The 25,862-nt window shown below is 38.8% G+C and overlaps 2 protein-coding genes across 3 annotated transcripts in view; one reads left to right on the plus strand and one right to left on the minus strand.

Annotated features, from left to right (window-relative positions):
- The first annotated feature begins 227 nt into the window (after window positions 1-227).
- On the plus strand, window positions 228-12,467 carry LOC121871063 (protein Star-like). 2 transcript variants are annotated; one of them, XM_042373171.1, is made up of 6 exons: window positions 228-355; window positions 6,181-6,326; window positions 9,799-10,013; window positions 10,972-11,177; window positions 11,311-11,473; window positions 11,811-12,467. In XM_042373171.1, the coding sequence occupies exons 2-6, from the start codon at window positions 6,197-6,199 to the stop codon at window positions 12,000-12,002; spliced, it is 906 nt and encodes a 301-aa protein (XP_042229105.1). In that variant the 5' UTR covers window positions 228-355; window positions 6,181-6,196; the 3' UTR covers window positions 12,003-12,467. The 2 variants fall into 2 exon arrangements, with proteins under 2 accessions (XP_042229105.1, XP_042229106.1); XM_042373172.1 differs by having other exon boundaries at window positions 10,993-11,177.
- Window positions 12,468-15,028: 2,561 nt separating this feature from the next.
- The window catches only part of LOC121871061, a 48,580-nt gene continuing 37,746 nt past the window's right edge, over window positions 15,029-25,862 (minus strand). The window contains exons 3-11 of the mRNA XM_042373170.1: window positions 23,534-23,615; window positions 22,910-23,087; window positions 20,528-20,718; window positions 19,580-19,780; window positions 18,016-18,175; window positions 17,382-17,461; window positions 17,027-17,194; window positions 16,462-16,651; window positions 15,029-16,118 (exon numbers count right to left, since the gene is read on the minus strand). Coding sequence (XP_042229104.1) covers window positions 15,029-16,118; window positions 16,462-16,651; window positions 17,027-17,194; window positions 17,382-17,461; window positions 18,016-18,175; window positions 19,580-19,780; window positions 20,528-20,718; window positions 22,910-23,087; window positions 23,534-23,615 — 2,340 coding nt within the window. The remainder of the gene's footprint in view (window positions 16,119-16,461; window positions 16,652-17,026; window positions 17,195-17,381; window positions 17,462-18,015; window positions 18,176-19,579; window positions 19,781-20,527; window positions 20,719-22,909; window positions 23,088-23,533; window positions 23,616-25,862) is intronic.

Here is a 25,862-nt window from a genome sequence, read left to right on the forward strand (position 1 = left end):
TATACCAATAAAGAATATAGTCTACCCCTCAACTCACTCAACCATTTTCTATGAAAGTATAGCCTCCAGGCATATCACCCCATGACCCCAGAGTCCCCCTTATATCCTGAAACGAGAACGTCGAAAATCTTCATATGTACGTAAGACTCCCGCCCGTACAGTCTGAAGCAGGAGTAGCTCAACATTTCTCGATCCAGGTGAGCCACAGGTAAACACAGAATGAAAGCTGGAGTGTACTGGAAGAAACTGAGGGAGTAGTGACCGGCCAGAATTTTCTTGCAATTTTCTCGTTATTACGTGATAAATAATAGGTGTAGCCATGTGATTCTGGAACATACAGTGGGAGAAAGCTTAGGTAAGTACATGGTAAACCTTAATATGGTGGATGGTACCTGGTTTATCGGATAATACGAAAATGCTGGAGACGACTCCGTAGCTGTATTGGAAAACCTATTCATGTTTAGTGGAATAATGTAATATTTCGTCAATATAATGTAATATTTAAGTCATTTCATCGATTTAAAATAAATTCTCGAAGCACATAATCACAATGTTGATTAATACTGAATCGAAGTGTTACGTTATAGAGAGATGAATGAAAAACTCAGCAGCAGTAACTGAGTTTCCGCAGTTCTCAGGGTCAAGGTGGTGGGGTGAGGCTTCTGAAGATGATACTCGATGTTTATTTGTTATAACGGGATAAGCTACCTGATGTTTATACATCATATTTGATTACGTTGCGTGATGGATTTTTTTTATGGGGATTAGCCCACTCGGTCACAGGTCACCGACCCACAACTGGGCTTGGGGGGGGGGGCGATAAGAAAGTACCATAAATAAATAAAAATCGAAAATATAAAACAGATCAAGAGTAAGAAACGATATATATATATATATATATATATATATATATATATATATATATATATATATATATATAATATAACACCTCAACCTGCCAGATTCGAACCCACGGCCCACGAGCCTATGACTGTGACTGGGGAACGTTAAGCTAATGAAATATATATATATATATATATATATATATATATATATATATATATATATATATATATATATATATATATATATATAGTGTTGTCAAATTAAGAAACAATTGAGACCATACGATTGTGTGTAAATAAGGCAGAAAGCCAGATCAGCAACCTAGCTGAGACTACCGTCACAATTTTCGTAATGCCACATGGCAGCAGGGTCTACCAGTAGAGAACACATTATGCTGCTTCCAATATCTTCCCAGGCGGGTAGTACGTCCCTGTTTGATAGCTGTCTAATTAATACCTGCTACCTAGTTTTTGTAGAGGGTTAGGTTAGGTGAAGTTTTAGATTGTTAGGTTCGTGGAATTTCTCATGAAGTTTGGCTACGTAATGTTTAATTCGCAGGAAAATGATTTTCAGTTAGCTCGGCTCCCAGAGTATATTTCTAAGTAGGGGCTGGGAAATGCGGCGTTACTCTTTGGAAGTTAGACTATACGTGAGCTCACTTAGTAACCCACAGTACAGCTTCATGATCCCCCCCCTCCCCCTCCCTTATTTGCACCGATGACACGAATGTTTTTTTTTATTATTTCAGTGTTTTACGTTATTCCATTTAATTTCGAAACTTAGGTTGGCTAACGTGGAGATGTATAACTTAGAAGTGTTATCGGTAATTTAGGGGTTAAGAACAGTACTAACAAGTTAGTAGACTAAACAATTTTCCTTACTTGTATCTATAAACTTTCAGAAAGAAAAATACTCATTACTCTAGTTATATTCTTTTATTTGAGCGGTTTCACATTATTTTTTGGTAATTTTTCGTTATCCACCCCATGACCTTAAAAAAATATATATATATTTTGTCGCCAGTTTTCTGGCTGTTTTAGACGATTTTTACATTTATCTTTGGGAACATAACTTTTTTTTTTAGTTAGGTGAGGTTAGGTTATGTTAGGTTGGTTGGTTGGTTGGTTCCTATGGTATGAGAATATGTTATGTTTGGTGCGTTTTACTCAACTCTGACCTCCATTTTGTGCAAATTAGCAGTTTCTGTTAAAATGAAAATTTAAATTTTTTGCAAAAAAATGTAATTTGCGCAAAAAATGAAGGTCAGATTTGAGTAATAAACCAAAAATAACGTATTCTCATACCATAGGAACCAACCAACCAACAAACCTAACCTAACATCACCTATTTTCAAACCAAAGAAACCAACCAACCAACCAACCAACCAACCAACCTAACCTAACTAAAAAAAAGAAGTGATTTGCCTCAAATATAAATGTCAGAATCATCTAAAACAGCAAGAAAACTAGCGACAAAATAAATTTTTCATGTGCAAAAAAGGTGATGGGTGGATAACGAAAAATAACCATTTTTTTTCAACTCGTGTCAACCACTGAATAGATCAATGAAATTAAGTAGTAGTTCGCAGATAGTATTTCTGCCGCATTATCCAAACTTGAATTTTTAAGACATAATAATTGTTAAAAATGGTAAAAAAATGAAGATAGAAATTAGATCACAGAAAATAATAATTCCCGTAAAATTGAACCGCGAAGTAAATAATGACAACATTCGTATGTAATTTGACAGGCATAAAATTAACTTTTCTGTTCAACAGCATGACATAATTTACCAAGAAACACAATAAAAGTAATAATCATAATAATATTTTACAAGTAAATCTTGAAAAGGAATGATCGATTGGATTTCATAGAATATTATTCATTTTTCATGTACCTTAGAATGTATTACTGTCCACATTTAACTCGCTTGGCCAGAAATGTGTTTAAACGGAGAGCTTCCAAGTATTTCATCATCCAGTTTGCTCCGGTAAGCTAATAGTAAATAAAATCACTAAAAGTTTCATCCTCAAGTCTGAGGGTTGGTAACTATGATTCACCATCCTAATGTTCCCAGGGTGTCTACTAATCTTCTCAAATTTCGTGTCCCCAGAGACCCAGTCTTTATATTTTATCATTAACCTATCCCAGTTCCTTCCAAGTTAGATCTCACCGTTATCCTAGCATCAGTCCCACCTGTAATTATATGGTCACAGCATCTTATATATCACTTATTTATTTATAACTTTTCAGTACAGTATTTTTGTTGGCGCTCGAATCAGTATTCGCATTTCAATTTTTTTCTGTCAGTATAACTAATAAAACATTTTTCTGTAGCCTCACTTTTCGAAAGCCTGCCAGTCCCTCACACAAGACTTCCACCAACAGGCTTCCCGGTCGAGTATAATCCACGCTCTAACACACTGCTGGGGAGGGGTTGGATAATCTTATAACACGATACTCTCTCACCTCCAGCGTAGTTCACATCGCGACCTCCTGTCACCCTCTCCCGATCAGCCTGTCGGAAGCCACAACCTAGACTAGCAACAAAGATCTAAGCCAATCATGAAGGTTCCTTGTAATTACTTCTTGAGTAACTACTAACCGCTAGTTTCCATCCTGGTCATTACAAAATTGCAAGTCTGCTACCATGATTCGTTCTAAGATTTATTGTTAATTTAGCAATAACCACTTATTTCCTTCTTTACCGCAGCTACCAAACAGGGAAGATATTGGAGGCATAATGTATTGTCTAATGGTAGACCCTGCTGCCATATGGCATCACGAAAATTGTCACCAAGTCCCCAGGTTGCTGATCTGACTTCCTGCCTCATTTACACACAATTGCAGGGTCTCAATTGTTTTTCTTACTTTGACAACACAATATACATATATTGTTTCTCACTCTTGATCTTTTTTTTTCATTTCTGTATTTCTTTATGGTTCTTTATTATTATTATTATTATTATTACAAATTTTTGTAATACCACTGTACTATTTGTAATAAGAGTACTATCATCTATAGCCTACTGTATATCGAAAACTCAATATTATTTTCGCATTCGTCTTAAGTCTTCTCTGAATTGAAAAAAGAAAAAAAAACACTAGTGTTGGGAGAGTTACCCGAATGATAAGATAGCGTAGTAAATAACTTGTATGATAGTTTAACATGCTGTAGGTCACATACTGTATATGTTAAGTAAATTGCTTGTGTAACGCTGACGGATGGCTACGTAAACCAGAAATTTATTTGAATGAAGAAGGAACAAGAATGTTTAGCTTATCTGCTATGATGCATGTTAACAAACCTAGAAATAATTAAAAAAATAGCTAATTAAGGTACATTAATTTTGTATTAGATGTTGGTGTCATATACTGCAGTTATGAAGTGGTCCAAAAGCTTTAATGATGTCTAGATAAGGGTCTTGCCTTTGAATAGCAAAGAGATAACGGGACTTTAACCCCTGAAAGGCTATAATTTAACCCTTTGAGGACGACGATTTAACCCTTTGAGAACGATGATTTAACCCTGCAGAAATTGGGAGGTATAAAATTGCAATGCAACCGACGTGTGTTGTGTTTACTCTGCCCACACCTGCATGGTAGGGTATTGTTTTTGGTCCTCTGCCTGTCCCCAAAATAACTCTAGAACGGGTTTGCATCAAACCTGTTAGGTTTGATCAACATGTGACAAGATCTACATCCTAAACTCGTGATGCAAATCGCGCCTAAATTTATCGAGGTTACCATGGTAGCGGTTCTCGCTATGATAATATATATATATATTTTTAGGGTGTTAAAGAAAATGATGACAAGACTATCTTCAGCGGTGACTGAATTAATTAAAAACAACATCGTCACTGGTTTGGCATTTACCCTATGGCCGTAATTAATGAATAGCCGGCAAGGTTTGCATTTGGTCGGATGGTACAACATTTCGTCACTAAGGGGGTGTTATATATGTAGTTTTCAAGAAGCATGATTTGTAATTGCAAACTTTGTGTTATAAAACATATATTTTGTATAAAAGAAACGTGTCTCTGCTTTTTATTGTTGGAAATTGGCAATATCTCACTTTTGCTTGACATAGAAACCCAGGGAATGTCCAATGTCCTTTACAATACTGTATAAAGTGCTCGGTTGCTCTAAGTATTTTCCATGTAAGGTTTTGATTGTACAAACACTAGATTGAACTTCATGCCAATAAGATAGCTACCGTTACATATACTGAGTATTTGCCCTGACAGTTAACATCAGCTTAAGTTTGGTGTTATGTGAGGGTTAAGGTACTATCCCGTTGAAAAAAAATACGGCACAAACGTTATATATTGTTATATATTTTAATAATTCCACCTATATCTTACATTTTGATACTGGACCATTCGTTAGTTTTTTTTTTTAGTGTTTTACCCCATCACTTTTGGATGGGATGGATAAAAGAAAACTAATTTCAGAAAAGGGAAGAAATACTGTATTGTTTTCGCCACTGATCGGCTCATGGTGCAAGACAAGTATAGGAAGCGAAAACTTAATATTCTTCATGTTAAATGTGATAAAATGTAGTGGGGAACATGAGCTTCTAAATTAGTGTGAATAATCATTGGGCTACTCAGCTGATCAATATTTTGCGGCTGAGGTTGAGAGGGGGAATCACCTGCTACTGGACCTGATCAATAATTGTGGCAGAGGACGTATTGACCAGTGTGTATGAGAGTGCAGTATTGGTGCTGGCCAGTGTCGCTCTCCGTATACTGAGCAAAATAATGATTTCATTCCATATTATTATTAGGTACATGCAGTTCGTACTTGTAGCAATTAAGTATGATGAAATTTCTAGTTAAGCATTATATTCTCGGATTTATAAGGCCAGACCATTTGTTAAGGTGATATTCCAAACACACGGGTACAGAAAACCCCATGTCTATCATACAGACAATCTGTACGATCATGTTATTAGCCCCGTGCACCAACAGAATAAAGGAAATGTTTCCAATAGTTTGAGTACCTTGGTTAAAGGAGATTTTTATCTAAGGCAGCGTTGGAGGCATTTCTGGTAAACACATAGCCTATCGTTTAAAAAAAAGTTTCTCTCTCTCTTTTATAGTAAAACTAATATAATGTACAAAAACATTAATGATTGTATAATTTTTAATTCACATAATATAAACCCGTTCTATATCAAGATATCGAGTTTAATTTTTTTATACTGTATGAAATTGGCTCATGATAATGCTCACACTCATAGATATACTCAGGAGAGATGGGCATGTTTATGATAATTGTGTGCTGCCTAGAACAAGTGTGTGCGGCGAATAACACTATGTTGTACCCACAGGCGGGCGTGGGAGAGGATGAGCGCCTGTGGCGAGTGGTGGTGGTGGTGCGCAAGGCCAGGTCGTCTACCTCGCGCTGCGCCTCTCTCCATCCTTCTGGCAACAGTTCTCACCCTCATCTCCCTTCTTTTCCTCCTCAATGCTAAAGGTGAGTCTTTTAACACATACACGTCAGTGGCGTATATGGGGGGGTGTATGTGGCCGTGGCCCCCTCCCTTTGCTACTGCCCTCAACTCATTCAACATGATCATAAAAAATAAAACATTTCAAAAAGTTTGAGCGAGTCAATCATATGCCAATGGGCTTTCCCCTTTCCAGAAACTTACACACACACGCACACACGGCTTAGTGTTGGTCCAGGACTCCGAAACAAATATCCGTCCAATTTTGGTGTTTTGATGTGTAAGTATTGTTATTTTCAGCTAATTAAATATCATCCATTGTTTTTATTCAATAATCCTAAATTCAAGTTTTTCTTTTTAACTAGAATACTTTGGTGGTACAGCGAAAGAACGATTGCCTCATCACTAAAGTTGCGGGTATTACGATTTTATTACCGTGTGCGTTACTTTTATCCTCTTCGCCACTAATCGTTTCGTTAGCCGCTTGAGCGGTCGGTCACGTCTTTGTTACGCACCGTTTGCAAGTACTGGGCCTGTACTGGCCCCAGAATACTATAACTGTACCTGCTTCAGTGTTGGTCAAGTCTGGTCTTGAAGGAGCTCACACTCGGGCAGATTGTTCTAAGAGTTTGCAATTCTTACTCCAAAAAAGTTTCTCATTTTTCTTCAACCGTGAGCTGTGACCCACTCGTCCTAACAAACATCGTAGGTTTTCTCCTGTAGGCTACTAACACTGGACCAAAGTCTAATTAAACTTTGCAGTGGACAAAGAAAGTCGTGACAAAGACCAGACCGACCATCCGAACGGCTAGCAAGCCGATAAGAAGTGGAAAAGATAGTTTTTTATTTAGTATATTCTTTTACCTTTATTTTTCTTTGCCTATCGTGTGCCATTAAAGCCAGTGGCCCGCGCAGGATCCCTCCATCGTTCTATAGTCTTGTCTAGGGCTGTTTTGAAACCCAGTACTGTTCTCGATCTTACAGCTTGAGCTGGCAGACTGTTTCATAGGTCTACCACCCTCTATGAAGGAATATTTCTTTATGTTCGTTCTGCATAGAACATTCCAAACCTCACCAGGGAGGCTTGAACTCAGACCTACAACAGGGAGACAGGAACGTCTCATTGGTGGTGGCTTTGCTATTCAGACTTTCATTTTATGTACAGTACATGTTTCCAGAAACATACAGTATAGGTATTCGGTTTTATGATAATATTTTATTCTGTAAAGTTGTCATACAGGTTTACTATCTGATAAGAATGTTTATAAACTATGTAGTTGTACAGTTCAGCATGGATAAAGACAATGTAGGTGTTGTATACGGTGCACGCAGGCCGTGGGAGTGTAGTTCCCTGTGTACAGACAGACACATTACAGGGAAACAACAACGGTACACAGGCAACTTGACCAATGATAGCCGACAAAGCTGCTGGTCTTTTGCTTAGGCTTACGTATGGTCTCTAATCAGTAATTGTATGTCAAGGGGAGTATTAATAAAAGTTTATTTGATAGACTTTGTCAACAAGTTTTACATTGATCTTGGACTATCCGAGTATCGGATCACTACCACAGTTGTACATTCTGTGGATTAATAATATAGAAACTTGCTCTTCTCTTGCTGTAGCTTCATCTGTTATGTACCTCTTTGTTTTAGCTTTGAATTGCTTCATACTGCAACCGGTTTTGATGTGGTCTGGTAACTTTCTTGTTCCCGCCTGTTATAGCATAGCAATAAAGAAAGCGTTTTTCGCTGCTTTGATTTTTTTGGCTCTCCGTATTAATATTTCCATGCTCTCTGAAGAGCTTGAAATAGAAAACGAGTATCGTAGCAGGGGTACTAACATATTATATATCGGTCGCTTCAGAATTTGTGTTTGAATGCGAAATGCTTCAAATTAGGACACCGCTCTGGATCAAATCTCAGTAATTTCTGAGAACCACACTACCACCAGAAGGAGTTGTTCGATTTCGTATTTTTTTTCCACAGATGGGATCTTATTAAAAATTTGGACTGTGTTAAATTTTTTTTTAAATTTGTCACAAGTACAGTTTTTTATGCTGATTCTAAGTATGCAACTCATTTTTGGCGAAAATAAATATTTAAAATTTTATTAGCGTTTGTTTGCAGGAACGGTGTCTGTTTTTGCTGTTGAATGAAAATGAGCGATAATACAATAATTGTTTTCAACCTAACCCAAGTGCAGTATTGTCGACGTTGACTTAATGTCCTTCCTCGCATTAAGTTGGGATGCACACTCATCTGGCAAGTCTTTAAAGTGGAGTATGCCTCGCAATTTTTTTTACCGCCAACCCTATAAGTCACACAGATAACACCCTGTTACGAGTTGGGGATTTAGAATATAGTTAAACGTCTACCCAGATCCCAACAGGCAACAACAATAAAAAAACAAAGACAATCGGACTATAAAAGGGTAGACAAAGGATGGGAGTTTTTGTTGTGTATAATAAAGTACCATAAATTCCTTAACAAAATATTCAGCTTCCTACAATTTACCCTTAACCATACTTAACCTAAACATACGCAACATTGGCTTAACAGTATATACATATTTACACAACATACAACAATCTGAAGCAAGGTGGAGGTGGGGAGGCAATATAAGATTACAAAATACTCAAGTGCAGTGCTGAGATGGCTGACGAGTAAGGCTGAGTATTGAAGAAGATGGTAGGTAGTCACTGTTCCGTAGGTCTCCAGGATAGGTGACCCTAGTGTGGTCACTTCCCAGAGTGAACTGAACTCCCCTCGATCTGGAGCTGATGAAGAAGACTTGGAGGAGGTGACGCAACAACCAGGATATAGAGAAAGGAAACCCCGGAGTGGTGACTAAGACTAGTCATACTCGGTTTTCGTCCCTAGATGGCGTTGCTCGTGGTGCTGGGAAGGTAGATCATGACAATAGATGGCGTGGTTCGTAGTGCTGGGTAGGTAGATCATAACAATTGATGGCGTGGTTCGTAACACACCCCTTAAAGCACTTTTACTTTTTACTTTTATCCTCTTCACCACTGATAGGCTTGATAACTGCCCAAGCGGCCAATGTGACTATGAATAAAATTAATACAGAAGAAAGAATTAGTATGTGGATTTTTCGCGAAGTGATAATAATACTTTTGCATACGAGATGATGTAACATAATTGTTGATGGATCCTTAGTTATGCTTGTGTACCGTTATAGTACTGAAATAGCAGCACCACGTATGAATCAATATATTGAACCTCTTATTCGAGACCTCTTTTTAGCACTTTTTAGTCTTCCTTGATACCTTTCCTTTCACTTGACCTCTCTTAGTAAGTCGTCCTTGGCAAGTGTCCTCTGCTGGTAATTAACCTCCTATTTGGTCTTCCATGGTGAACTTCCATTTCTATCGATCCCATATTATTTCCTCTAAGTTACATTCCTGTTTATGGTATTCTTCTGATTATCCCTCTTATGTCAGTGTCTCCTATTCATCATCTGTTTTCCATCATCCACAGCGCTGAACCGCCACTCGTCCCCTCGCCAGGTATTGGAGTTAGAGGACCATGACCTCGAGGGGGCGCCGCAACACCACCCAGACCTGGTCACCTACATCAGGCAGCTCCACCTGGTGTCGCCATCCTTGGGACCTTATAACCTCCACAGCCCCAACACCACAGACTTTTCCCAGAATGGCCAAAGTAGACAAATAGAGGAGATCCTGAAAGGCAAGGTGAGGCTCATGGTATTATTTGGTAAGATAGTTAGGGTTTTCCTACTAGGTAGAAATACTGTATATTAGTCTTCATTATTTTTCTTTTTGATAGTTTTTTGTTATGCATCAGAGAAGGTGTGGTTAAGAGAGAGTACTGTAGTCTTTCCAGAATTAATGCAGTACATTCTGTATACAGTTCTGTGCTTTTTCTAAATAATATTACATGTGTTTGGCAATTGAAGGTTGATTCTTGTAAAATAATTTGGAATTCTGTGTAAATTCTTATTATTTTTTTATTAAGGTGTGCTCTTTTCTCCTAAATTAGGGTAAGTGTTTTTATGTATTAAAAGTTTAGGTATTAAGGAATTGTTGCAAATCCATTGTGGGTGTTCTTATAATTTCACTCAGTAGTTTTTGAGATCAAGAAAATCTCATAGGTATAATAGAACATTTAATCATCTTTGATAACCCAAATAGTCTGACATCTAACATCTATAATTTCTTAATTATTCATATTTTATTCATGTTGCTCATTCTTACATCCATATTAAGTATCCCAAGACCTTTCCACATACTTTCGTCTACTTCATTCTTACAGCCACACAACAATTATTCATTCTCCATTCAGTCTGCCACTCATAACTACATCTTATTTTTGTGGCGTGTTCTCAGTAATCGGCGGCAATAATAAAAATATTTGACAGGTATTCCTTGCAATAATTTCTGGTATTGTGAATACTGTACCAATTTTGTAAATCAAACTCGTCAGAAAGATGAAACTTTTATGTTTCATTTATGTTTAAAATATAATCTCAGCCCAATTGGGTCCAACATAACCATCAAGATCCTAGTTGTACCTAGTATTCAGGGAGACCTAATCCTTATGGTTTGGTTATATTGGGCCCCATTGGAACTGAAGTCTCTGCAACCTACCTCCCTATTATTAAGTTTCACGGAGTTAGTGTGTGATGTTTAGCGTGGCGGGTTGTTCGTGGAGGCAGGAGCATACAACGGGGAGGAGCTAAGCAACACCTTATACCTGGAGCGACAGTTGGGTTGGCGGGGTCTCCTGGTGGAACCAGACCCCTGGAACTTCTGGGCGCTCCGCAAAAGAGGCAGGAGAGCCCACTCCATCCACGCCTGCCTCTCTCCCTACCCCTTCCCCAGGGAGGTCACCTTCAAGTGAGTGTCACTTTTTTTTGTGTAAATTTTTTTCAAAGTTAGCATCATTCTTTGTTATATAGCCCTTATCATTTTCTCTCTCTCTATTTATTAGCAACAATCTCCTCCTTCAACCTGTTACCACTCCACACAGGCAGAGCGACACCATGGGTCACATCGTCAATGGAGGTGATGACGCTAGTCGCCACGGCATCTTCACTAGAGTCAAGTGCTTCCCCCTTTACTCCCTCCTCCTCGCCCTCAACACCACCCGCCTAGACCTCTTGTCTCTCGATGTGGAAGGCGCCGAGTTACAGGTGTGTCGTGGCTTACTGGAAAAGATGTAATGAAGGGTTTTTTATGATAGTGTTATCAATAAGGTGGCTTTGAATGCTGCATTGTATGATTCTGCTGTCAAGGGTTTTAGTATATTTTGGGTGTGTATTGTATGGTTCAACCCTTGTAGTTGCCCCTATGGCAGAGAACACGCAAAGAATATTGAAAATTTATGTCTCGACTCTCAAAGACTAACCGTAGTATTATTCACCCACATGAAATGATGACCCAAGTAGTTATTTGCCCACAGGTGTTAAAGACTTGACTCATAGTGACAGGTGTTACCGACCCAAACTCTATAATGAAATTTTTCGGCAGGTGTTGAGGACAGTGCCATGGGAGGCAGTGAGGATTGAGGTAATATGTGTGGAGTACCGTCACGTGCCTGAGGGGAAACTCGCTCTCAGCTCCTTTCTACAGGAGCGAGGCTACACCCTCCACTCCACCCTCGGCGACGATTACATTTTTGTCAGACGGGACCTCGAGCGCCCCAGTTTAGGAATTTTGTAGGACTGAACCCCTCTACTTATTACTTATTTAAGGAAAATGTTCCATAGTGCTTCTACTATTTTTAAAGACCTGCAAAATAGTTTTAACTTTTGTTGTTTGCTATTTTTAGTTGTTAAGTACAGTACAGTATACAGTTTTAAAGAGAGGTCAAAGTTTATAAACTGTTTCTTTATTTTATAATCTGAACAGTACATTTTTGTGCCTAAGAATATGGTTGTATTTATGATGTATATTTGAAAATAGTGTAGAGAGGAATTAATGTTAAAGTGAAATTACTGTATTTTTATATTTTTATGGACTGCCGAGTACTGTACAGTATACAGAATATACCCTAGAGTGTGTGATCATGTTGCAAGAACTACAGTATGTACTGAACTGTATCTGTCACACATGAATTTTTGTTTGTTGTCATATTGTGACAAAATAAGCAAATTCAAGTCACAAAATATTAAAAACTTTGATACTATATATAGATTTTATTTAAGTTAATGTACATTTGCTGATGCTTAGACATAGTTAATTCCCATAGCTTCAAAATCAGGAATTAAATGACGCTAATAATCTCCATCCAGTCACCGTCTATTCAAATTGAACAAGATACAGGGAGTATTTGAGATTCATCATGCTAACTGCTCCTTTGCTGATGTGAAATTTATTGAAATATTCAGTAGTATTACTAGAGTTTGGATGATGATATTATTTGAAATAACAAACAAAGCGATTTCAGCATAATACAGTACTGTATATTTTAATAGTGTCTGTAGCACTATTTATTTATTTTAACTTGTTACTTTTATAAGTAATGAATACCTTAGTGAATCTTTTCCCCAATTTTTGACACAGCTTGTAAGAAAGGTACAGTCCCCCCCAAAAAGGATCGTTAACCATAGGGTTGATGAGATTCGAGGCTTCCCAAGCAATATTACAGGACCAGTTTCTGAATGGTTGGTAGTTCTACATCCACAATCTTTGAGCATGAATAAAGTATATACATTTTCGAATGATACATACTGTACAATAATATAGTTTAACGGATTTCTTGTAATATTGAAGTATCTAGTATGCCTTAAAAGGACGACTCCCTCTCCCAATCCTACCTCCATATCTAATTGGTGATGATATAGCGAGCATGAATACCAACTTATGATGATGCACTGGGGATCATATCAAAGAATTTTGTCTAGTGTTTCAAACTATAGTGACGGACAATGTAATGATACTTTTGGGGGGCTGTGCATGAACAGCAAATGATTTCATAAGTAACACAAGAATTGGGATTTTACTTCTATGGTTTCAAATTGTTTAAGTAATAATCAGTTTCAACACCAAGCCTTATTGTATTCTTACTTCTTACTTTTATCATCTTCGCCACTAATTGGCGCGTTAGCCGCTTGGGCGGTCGGTCACGTCTCTGATACACACTGTTGGCAGATACTGGGCATGCACTGGCTCCTGAATATATCGGAACCTGCTCCAGTGTTGGTTAAGTCTGGCCTTCCATGTCTTCTTTTCTATAAAGAATTTAGTGTAGATCTGATATTGGTAATTTGGGGAAAGGGAGACAGATAGAAATTCTTCTCTCAAGTAAGGGCGTTCATCAACAGAGAAAATAAATTTCAGTACGTACATTCAAACCATACACCATCGATAGCTCCCCTTATTGGTACAATAAGTTTGTATTATCCGTTTATTGCATGAACGGATAGTGCAGATTAAACAAACAATATAGACAAAGACTCCTCATTATTATAAAAGAAACTAAGATTTTATTGTACCGTAAACATGAAAAAATTAAATACAGTAATTACCTCTGTGAATACATTTGTTAAAATATTCCAAGCATCATTACGATAACTAATTACCCCTCAATCTAATTGTCATCCATAGATTCAGAATCAGCATGCTCAGGAATACAGTATGTACCTTTAATGAGATTTTGAACAAAATCCAATTTTGGGCCAAAACAGCCAAAAGTGTAAGCTTAATGGTTTAAGATATTTGGACCAAATCTATACATTTCTCTTGAAATTGGTATTTAAAGGATTTAACTAATTAAGTATTTCCAGAATAACACCAAAAAGTCACATCAGAAACCCATAGTTGGCAAGTAGTAATTAGCACTGAAAAAATTTCATTATAATCTTCCAAGCATCAATACGACTACTGATTACTGTACTACTACTACTGCGACGTTGCCAATTAGATACACGAGTTACCACAGGGGATGTAGAAACACATTTCTGCAACTGTACAGTACCTGGGGAAGTGCAAACCTAGGAATAAAATGGGAAACCCTATAGATAAAAGGCTCCTGATTTGTTGCTTCCAATCCCTCTTCCTCACTCTCCCAAGCCTCTGACTCATTCACACAATAAGTAATTAAATTATTTTATACCTGTTGATGGTGTAGTTACACAAGGAGAACACACCTCCAGGATTTCCATTCCCTTACCTATTCATACTCTCCTTATGGATGTTAAACTCCTTTATCACTAACCAATAATTCAACTAACTGCCAAATCTTGGCAACCCTCATTTAACCTACAATCCATAGTTTTAAGATTAAGTTAAAGTCAAACTTTGACCATTGATACGAGTCATCATTGTGGAGGATTGGTGTTCTACTTCCTAAATACTTTGAGTTTTAACCTTTAAACTTTTAAAGTACAAATACGGCAATTGCTATGGGTCACCCACAAACATTTTGTAATTGGTTGATAACCAGCCATCATTTGAAAATCTTAACAAATATTATAAATTTCAGTCAAGAGCTGTCATACTCGGTACTGTACAGGGACACTCAGTTGAGCAACCTTAATAGGATTTATTTTTTCTTCACATGCATTGCACTTCTGTTAAACTTTCAAAAGATTATAATTACTGTACAGTACTTCTTTATGCAATTTTTATTGTATGTTGTACCTCGGCTTATGAAGGACTAATCAAATTATGAATCAAGCAATTCATGTTGTAGATTCCAAAAAAAATGCAAGTAGGAAACACCAATACAAAATAAAGCTCTCAAGTTATACTTTATTACCAGTTATTTCTGAAAATGATGAACATATAATGGCATGATTTCCATGACAGCAGTGACCATGAGGGCTACAATGATGCATCATATGAGGACACCAGTGAGATGCCGGCAAGTTCATCTTCCCATGATGGTGATGGAATATCACTGGAGTTGATTTCATGGCAACTCTTGATGGTGCTGATACACAAGGAAAACACATACCTCCTTCTGGACTTTCCCTCCCTTGCTCATTATCACAATCTCCTATGCATGATCCACGTCTTCTGTTCTTTGGGGTGAGAGGCCAAGGACGGTTAACGTGTATGGTATCTGGGCCAGACTGGTCTGTTCCGGTTGAGCTGTGGTGTTTAGGTAAACTGTTGCTACGCACAAGACCACATGATCTTCTGTTATGATGACACTGAATAACAGGTTGTGTGAAGTAGGGGCAGTGAGAGCAATGTGTATGACTTGCATAATGAGGCCTATAATCTAAAGCAGTGATATGTTCATTGTGTTTATGAACTAATGACTCTGACAAATTAAGTTTTCCTACATCTAGTAATGTTGAAGCTATAGATGTAGAATGTACAGTGCTTGGTTGGGATGACAAGTGGCTACCAGAGCTTCCTGAATCAGACACTAAGGCAGGGAGTTCTAATGCATCAACAGCTGAGACACATGAAACTGCTGAATCTTTTTGTGATGAGTAATAATTTATTCTCTTTGAATCACGGATTTTATTTTGAGGAGACCCAGATGAAGAACCAATGAGAGATTTTGGCCACTTTGAGTCTCTTGTTTCTGAAAGAGGAGGTGGTGGTGGTGTGGGTGTAGGTGTAGGTGGCGGTGACAGAAGAGGCCAGGAAGATTGTGGTGGTGATGGGAGCAGGGGTGACACAACTGGGGATGGATTTGAGGAGGGTGTTGGTAAAGACAAGTCCAATGGCATCATAGACAACAGAGGGGAGGGGATATGAGGCTGTGGGGAAGGAATAGGTGCAAGTGGATATGGAAGTGGAGGAGAAGACAAAAATGGTGGTGGTGGAGGAGTTGGTACAGAGGACTCCATCCATGCAACATCTGCACCAAGATCAGGTCTGCAAAAGAATGAAAAAAAAATATATATACAGTATGTACATTATCACTTTTTCTTGCAAACTTAATACAGGCATGAGACCATTTATCTGGTGCCCCAGTATCAAGAATGCTCCAAAAACAAGCTACGTATTGGAACAAATTATTTAAAATTAGCACCAAATCCTGTACAGTTCCATATTTCCCAGGCCAAGCAGTGAAATTTCCAACCATTCTCCACCTGTGAGGTATACCCTATGCGATGACAATGGTTCTTCAACATTTTCGTTGCGATCCCAAACTGGATGTCAGGCATGCTCGCAGACCATAGTATAAAAAAGGGTGTTACTGTATGTTCACACTTACCCTTGTAAACTATTTGAGAAAGCTGTTGAGGATGGTGTGGTGACAAGTGTTTGTGCAGTGCAAGAGGATGCCAAGGGGGTTCTTCGTCGACGTTTCCACTTGACCCAGAGAATGGCTATGCCTACCACTGACACCATGACTCCACATGTCCCTGCTGTTGCAGCAGTTGCAATGATTACCATATCTTGACCTACAATATCAAAGAAGTGTCTGCACAAGAGGAACTAGAGTACCACAAGTGGCACATAATGTGCCTACCTAAATTCCCAAATTGAAAGGGATCATTCTCTCCCTTGAGGTAATATATGTGGTATGTAATATGTTTATAAGTGCAAGGAAACTGGAGATACTGATACAGTATGGAATTAAAATTCTAGTTTTAAAAACAATGGCCTTGGCCCAGTGGCCCTATAATAAAATCAATGCAACATGAATCTCTGTAATGTTATATTTATCAGAGCATGGAAATGTAGGAAACCAAATTCCTAATTTTAGTAACAATGACCTTGAACATAACAGAGTACTGTACTGTAATTCCCAAAGTTGACAAGAGAATAATACTTACATTCAGTTTCATCAGATTGATCTCCTTCAGAGCAATTGGGTTGACCATCACAGACTAGACTGGGGTGGATGCAGAAGTTAGCAGTGGTGATGCAGCCACCATCCCTGGATATACCCACACAGTACACTGACCGTGGGCACCAGAATCCTCTATGGCTGCTACAGTTAGCTAACAAAGGAAGTAGATGAGTTATTAAAATAATCCTTATTATGTACCATATACTGTATATCAATGGATAATCATATGTGAGCCTGCGAGGATTCTACGAGACAATGTTTGTTCAAAAATGGTTATTATCTCTGGCACTATAAAATACTGAAAATTATGTCTTTGGAAATCAACAATTTTGCCTTACCTTGTGTAGTGAGTAACACTTCAGTCCAGAAAAGATGAAAACCTGCAAACTTTGTGGTATTGTCAGAAGGTTCACCCGTCCTGCCACAAGAAAGATCATGTCAAATACTATTCTGACATTTCATAATGATCACAAAACTCCAGGAAATGAAAGTACACGAACTAATCCATGTCTACAATATTTAAAAAAAAATCATACTAGTCTAAAAATAAAGAATGTCTTCCACCCGAACATTCATAACCTGTTGGTGTAAGCTTAGTACAAAATTAGTCTTCCATTCAGGCACATCGTCATACAGTACTCAAATAGTGAAACAAAGACGTATATATAAGGGCCACGCTCAGTGTTTTCCTTAAGAGTCGACCACCAGCACATGTGATCGATTTTAGCCAACTTCTCGGCTAGTTTAAATTGTTCAAGAAATATAATCTTCACATATCTGCTACAGAAAAGATAACAATCTAAACTTTAATTTATATCTAAACACATTTGCCTTCACTCTATTACTCATTCAAATTAAGTTTGTTTATTGATTTTTTTACCTAAGTAAAGAATCTCTTGATCCCTCATTTCTTCAGGTCATTTTTTGCCTACTGTATTATGAAAACATTTAATGAACCACCTTAAAACTTACCTGAAGGTGACAAGGAGTCTGTTCCACTGACTGAGAACCACTTTATCAGCCTGATTGCGGTAGTAATGGAGGTCACCACAGAAAGACTTCAACCTCTCCTGTAAGTTGCCCTGTGGCTGGTATCCATCATGGATGGCCAACTCTGCTCGACGACAGTTAGCTTAAGAAAAGAAAGAAATTCACTTGGTACAGTTCAATGCAGGTTGGCTTATCGTCAGAAAAGATATAGTTGACCATTCAGTCATTCTAGTTAAATTTAAATTGCAGTGAAACATTAATAATTCAAACAAATTTATATAGTTCGAAATTCCAAGCAATCGCCTGGCAATTTAAACTTACCTCGAATTAGGATGAACGATGTAAAATCTTCCACTTAAGTAACCACATGTGCCTCATATATCCACATATCTGGAGCCTAATCCTGTACAATATGTGGCTGTGTAGTTCCAGCTAAGACTCAGCATAGTGAAATAGTAACATGAAATTTTAGCCATCTTTTGAACAATTTAACAACTCTGCTGATCTACTGGACAGCCTCGGTGGATCCAATGGAGGGGATCCACATCCCTATGCTTGGTCTTATGGTGCCCCTACAGACCCCTGCCCTGCTAACTCCCATTGCCAACCTCCTGATCAACCCATCATCCTTTGTGTCAACATGCTTCTTCTCCTCGCTACCAACCTTCGATTCTGCTCCCACCCCTCACTGTCCTGTCAACAACCCTTTACTAGCATACCTTGCTTACATATTGTATTGGATCAACTTTTACATACAGTATCATGTTACAATAATTTGACTACTGATATATCACAGAGGGGAGGATCCAGGAATATCAAAGAAGTTGTGGGTGGGGAACATGGCGAGCACAGCGAGCCCACCCAGCTGGTTATTTTTTGGGGTGGGGGACTGTAATTGACCCCCTCGAAAAATGTTTAAAATCTGACCAATATCGTGGGCATTTTGAGGTCCTTTTGAAGCAATGTGCACTTGATGTTAACATATTCTGAGGTTAATAGAAATTAATTTTTACTATACAAAAACACCTGAGTACAATACAGCCTTAAAATAAAAGTAATGGAATTTTCTGATGAAAAGGGGGGTCAAGACCCCCAGGACCCCCATGGATCTGCCCCTGCCTTATGATCTCTGCTCCTTATAATCTTTTTCGCACTATCTTTCATAGGATTAATAAAGGGGTGCACAGTAAACTTGCCGCTGCCCATGGCAAACATAATTTTCCCGTTTCAGTATACCTCGAATAATACCTTTGTCTACATCATATCCATAAAGCTTAAAATTCTCTGGGTTTTGTTTGGGTGCAAAATAATTTTCTAATAGAAGAAATTTATATACTGTACTGTACTGTACTTGGCCAGTGTAAAATACCAACCTTTGATGTGCAGACATGCATGAAGCCACAAGAAAATTTTACTAATTTATTTAAAATTATCGGCATATTAGATCCACCCCCATGTAGTTTGAATTATTGAGGTTTCATTATAATAAAAACTGGATGATTTAGTCCTACAGAACTAACGTACAGTACATGCACCCCTTCCTTACCTATGCTGCCCTGAAGCTGGAGCTGGTGCACATAGAGGTACACGTGGTAGTGAGGACGTGCCCGCAGCAGCCATGTACACGACAATCCCGCCGGGAAGCCTTGGGGGAACCCTGGAGATATCAGACTACCTCCCGGCCCCTCCACCAGACCCCCACACACCTCCCTGCCTCCCATCACTTGTGCCGAGGGTTTCACCGTCTCTGGGGGCGCGGCAGGCGGGTTAGCGACCTGGAGTATGGTGACATAGAATACCTGTCATAGAAAAGTTTAGTCTATCATCAAGAAAAAGTTAATGAGACTGATATTTCATGAGGGGTTATTCTATTAACAGCCACCATTTACTTTGGTTTTATATTGAAGGTACTACTATAACAAACTACATTAGAATCCCTGTGTATATATATATATATATATATATATATATATATATATATATATATATATACATATACATAGTGTGTTTGAGTCATTACATAATTGGGGCAGTACCATTTACAGGACGTGTGGAAGCTTATCTGGTTACTCAATGGATTCATCATCTTCGCCTCTAAAATTTCCTTCCAGATGTTTAATACTCCTGTAAATCTTTCACCACACTCAGAATATAAATAAATTCCCCCTAAAAGCTCTGATACACGAAATACGAATTTCATCAGTATAGATATTATCTCGTGTTGGTATAGGGAAATATGGTAATATAAAAAACTTGCCAATGAAGCTTAAAAGCAAGAAAATACTGTTAGTGGTCTACCATACTCTTCCCAACAATCAAGAGAATATACAGTCAAAGGCCCCTCGATATAAATACATACAATGCAGTTGTAAGCAAATCGAAGTTAAAGACAAATTCGTCAAACAAGTATAAGTGGTAGAAAAACTAGGAAAACAAATGCCATCTCCTCTTACCTCATCACCCATACTGCACTCCTTCCTCCCTGTGGACTTACCTTCGTGCAGGAAGACGTAGTGAGCAGAGAACCCCTGGGCGTGGAGGGCGAGGTTGGTAGTGAGGAGCAGCTCAAGGCGAGGGTGGAGGGTGAGAAGAGGACTGACCACCTCACCACCACAGTACCTCCCAACGAACTGTCTCACCCCCGCCATATCGACACTGGTCACGTCCATGTAGTCCGCCACACACCTGCTAACACCCACACACTGATATGGTTGGCTTGCAACATCTATCCTCACCTACACACTTGTATTATTAGGTTGTAACACTATCAACATATACCACCACCTACACATTCATATTACTATCTTGTAACACTACTATCAACAATGAAAGACAATTGACTAAGTTGCCTGGCTCTCATGATCCCTGATCTTACAGTTAGGATCATCAGGGACACACAGTTGATTCTTGAGTTGCTTCCCCTTCAGACCCCAACGACACTATACTGTGTGAGTATTTCATGAGTGTGCTGATGGTAGAAGCCTTTACGTGACCTTAATATAGCAGGTAAAACTTATCCAACTTATCAACCTTTCCTTTATGTTTAGTGGAGATAGTCTGCTAACCCCTTGTTTATGGGCTCCCCTCTGAACTGAATAAAATCGTCTACTGTTAGCCAAATAAATTATTAAAGTGGCGTCCCCGTGGTGAGAGGTTCAAGAAATCATCGAGGCTCACGATAAATAACCAACATCTTATCAACTTTAGTTTTTCTTTTCTTTGTGAAATTTTCAGATAAATGGGTTTCCATATAGGCTCTCAGCTATGCCACATTAACAGTCACTACCTAGCTGGGCACCGGCATGACCTCACCTTAGTGTGCTGACGTGGCAACAGTGCGTGTGTGTGTGCACCATACTAGAGCAACCTTTCTTCTTTATCTACAGGACAAAGTTGGAGATTAATATGACGCTAAATGTACACCAAGACGCAATATTAACCAGATACTTTCTCGTATCTCAAGTTAAGAGAGAGATAAAAAAAACGAGTCTTTGATATTCCGGACCGAAGAACTTATAATTTACTGACAGGCAAAATAAACAAAGTTGTTGATATCTTGGTCGGAGTATTATTTACTAAGTGATATTTTCACAAGTTTGTGATGAAAATTTTAACCAGTTTAAAATGTATTTATGGCAACGCAATTACAGCGATTTAATTAACATCCAAATTACCAAATAGTAATTAAACGGCACTTATTGTTGCAATTTACACAAATATAATACAAGCTGCAAAACTGATACAGTATTTAAAATGTAAGTATATTTCTCAATTACCTTACGCACTACCATTTGTAAACACATACTTGTATACGTGGAAGACGAGAGAGAGAGAGAGTAAAAAAAAATCCCACCCATCCTCTCTCTCTCACCCAACCCAACCTTCGTCTCTCACTATTTCACTTTCATCCCTCGACTTTTCTACATTAACTAGTACCGGGTGAGACAGGTGGTGCCCGGGCCAACTCTGCACCATCTGGCAGAATGCACCAAGTTTAAATTGCACAGCATGAACTTGCCGCGAGGGCCTGCCAGTATCACGCGAATTATATCAGAAACATCGACTGGTATATCGGGAGGAGAGAGCCCAATATTCCCATGTTGGTCGTGATTTTGGCAGAAGTTCGATATAATTAGCTTTAAATCTCATCTTTTTAAAATCAAATGTTAAGTTACGAGTTTCACCGACTACCTTGTTCTTAATTCATAGGATGTTTGTTGTGTTTATATTATGTGCCTCCAGTTAGTATAAATGACTATTAGAAATCGAATAAAAGAAGCTCAAGGAAATTCACATCTTAATCACAGTTTCAGAGGAAGTACGGTGGAATAACATCTAAATCACGACTTTGTTGTAAAAATATACTGATTTATGTTACATATTATCAATAGATCGTAAGGTAACGAGGCAAGTCAGGAAACTACCTGTTGAAGTTCTCTAAGATACATTTTTAACTTCAATTTTTTTTTTTAATAAACTGAATCAACTTCCATTAACTTTAAAGAATCATAGCTCCCATTTTTTAACCCCCAGGACGAACACACACCTTTATGTATTGTATATGAAAGAGACGTGAAGGTTTATGACATCTTGAGAGTATATCTAAAGAAAGGCGAATTATTTCCCTCTACATATATGTTACATGGCAGTGACTGTAAGAAGTAGAGTATGTGTGAGTCCTGTATCGTATGAGGCCAACCCCCCCCCCCCACACACACACATCCCTTCATTCACCACAGGTCCTCTATACACGCACAGCCCTACACATCTCTGACATCTCCCCCAAACTAATACCTACACCCATTCCACCAGTTCCTTCTCCCCTTCCCCCACACACACATCCCATCACCCACTCCACAAGCTTCCCCATACGCACCCCGCCACATAGGGTTCCTCCAGGTGGAAGGCGTGGAAGGTGATGGTGACGGCATGAAACATCTGGGCCTGGAAGACGTAGGTACACCGCAGGCCTCCAGGGTACGGACCAGGCCACCCCGGCGACGAGAAGTTACCCGAAGTCGAGACCCGGGAGTCGAAGTAGAAGATGCAGAGACCTGAGGGAGAGCAGAGATGGGGCTTGAGAAATAAGAGTGACATGCTGAAGAGAAATAGACAGACAGACAGAGACAAGAAACAGCGGCATGGGGTGAAAAGGGATGTACTGAGATAGAAGAACATAAAATTATCAGATACTTCAAGACAGAGAGACAGACAGAAATGTTGTACAGATCTGGGGTGAAGAGTGAAGGGCCTGACACCAGAGACATGAAAATAGTGACACATGATAAAGAGAGTGAGAAACAGACAGATAGAAAGACAGAGACAGACAGAAAGAGAAGACAATTACCTGGGAAGAGAGGGACAGGGCTTAAGACAGGTAAACAAAAAAAACAGATGGTGCCACGACCTAATAAAAGAAAGAGAGAGAGAGAGAGAGAGAGAGAGAGAGAGAGAGATAATTACAGAATGTTGACATCATCATCGTCAGGATGTCACTTACCCAGCACCTGTAGGGGCATCATCGCCAGGAGGGCAGCCACCAGAGTCCAGGTTGAGTCAAGACGCGGCCCTCGCCAGTTCACCTACATGGGAACACCAAAAAACAATTAGGTCAAACAACTCATTTACTGTTATTGCAGCTATCACTGTTGCCACTGTTAGGAGATTATATTTAACGACTACACAGCACGAAAACAGATGCCATTGTAAGTTTTTAAGTAGTTGTGTCGTTTCCGGGTTCATTCTAGTTATTAACACGGAACGTAATCATTTTCCTGGACCGAACACACACACACACACACACACACACACACACACACACACACACACACACACACACACACACACACACACACACACACACACACACACACACACACACACACACACACACACACACACACACCATAACACTACAGGAAGAATACAGTAATACATAAACACGTAGGTCTTGTATTCTGGTGTCCTATAACATAGTAAATGAAACGTTATCTCCTACTTCCAAAAATTTCCACAGGCATTGTATTTTGGTGGACGGAACTCTCGGTAAGCTCCTCCCTCCCCTAAAAAAAAAAAATTGTAACCCGAACCCAAATCACAGTCTTTTAGTGCAGATAAACACTAAATAAACACATTGGTGCAGTATATGGACCATAGCGTAAACACATAAAAAAATTCTTACAGGCGAAATTTCCCGATTCACCAGTGTAAAGAAAACCCATGTTGTCTAAAGCTCACCCCCCCCATATAACTTGTGTACCCAACGATCCCAAAGAGAGAGAGATCAGCCCCTCCCACCTGTAACCCCCCCCCCCTTCCACACACACACACACACACACCTACACGGTCATCACCAGCTGGTCTTATCTCCCCGTGCTGCCTCCAGAGTTGGGATTCTGAAAGGTTAGTTCCGGTGAATAAACCTCGTAGGTGAAAATGTACGAATATACCAAATTTGTAAACCTCGGCTTAAACATAATGTAGGAAAACAGTGTATCTAAATTACACTAAGACACTACTGTAACTACTGTAGATGGTATCCACTTAGCATCGGAGAAAATCACTGAAGTTTATATTTTGACAAAGATCCTGTACCTTAAATTTAGTATATCTCAACTGATGGACTGGAGGCATCCTTGGAGCAGCGGCCGATTTGATTAAGTGCTCGAGTGACCTCCTGCGTTTGGAGCACCCCTGGTCCACCCAACTGTGAATGGGTGCCAAACTTTGAACATAGTAGGGAAAAGTGAAGACGGTCGAGTGGCAGTAAGGTGGAGGACTTTAATTTTCACATACTCAGATTTGCAAAGCTTCGTACGTTAAACCTTCTCCTAATTGAATAAGTAACAACTCATTTAACATGTTCGCAGGAGCTACTGACTCGTAAATCATTTATCGTCACACAATTATCGAACAACATGGCTGACCATTTATTTAATCAACGGTTATGATTGGTTTGCGTGCGAGCAAGAGCAAGAGACTGCCAGCCCCATACAAACAAGGAAAAAAAATCAAACGCAAGGTGAAAATAAAAGATAAACCTTCCTTGGAAAAAGACTCATAAGGCAATCTGGAAACGTGGCCACAGAGCTGAGAGGTGTAGCCAATCGGTAACTTCACAGTACTTAAGAATCGAGGAGTAGACCTTTAGGTAAACTATAAAAGATAAATATTTAACTCTCAACACTACATCAACATTCGCTTCTTTTAATAACAAAGACTTAATTCCTGTAGTTTTTCAGTCAGTAATTGCTAAACACTCGATCTCTGTATCGTAAACTCATTGAAACTGGAATATTACGCATTCAGGTTTACACAGAAGCGTCCTCACGTCACTAATTACGGCTTCCTGGTGACTGCTTCCCACCCTCAACTCCTCCAGGTCACCCATGGTTATCTCCAAATCGGCAAAATTTCCTTCGAGTCAAAGCAAGATCTAAATTTTTTTTTATCTTAACCTCTTTCATATTCTCCTTTCCCTCCCTCCCGTCTCTCCCCCCCAAAAAAATTCTAAACATTTACTCGACAAAGGTGTTTGTTTAATACCTTTAAACATTACATAACGCGGAAGTAAACACAATTCTGGTAATAGGAAAAAAAATATGATGGTTACCTTAATTGTTATTGCACGGAACACAGGTACAGGTGGTGCCACTCTTAAGGTTATATTTAATCATAAAAAACTCCATTACTTTGCTACACGCATTGTTAAATAAATTTCGTTAAAGCAAAGTTGACTATTTAGCAAAAGTTACAAATGGACGACGTGTAATTATTAACAAAAAGTCAATAGAGACTAAACAAAAAAACATTAAAAGACGGAGAAGGGA

The sequence above is a fragment of the Homarus americanus genome, unplaced genomic scaffold (genome assembly GCF_018991925.1).
Source record: "Homarus americanus isolate GMGI-L3 unplaced genomic scaffold, GMGI_Hamer_2.0 scaffold52512, whole genome shotgun sequence".
In the NCBI taxonomy this organism is placed as follows: domain Eukaryota; kingdom Metazoa; phylum Arthropoda; class Malacostraca; order Decapoda; family Nephropidae; genus Homarus; species Homarus americanus.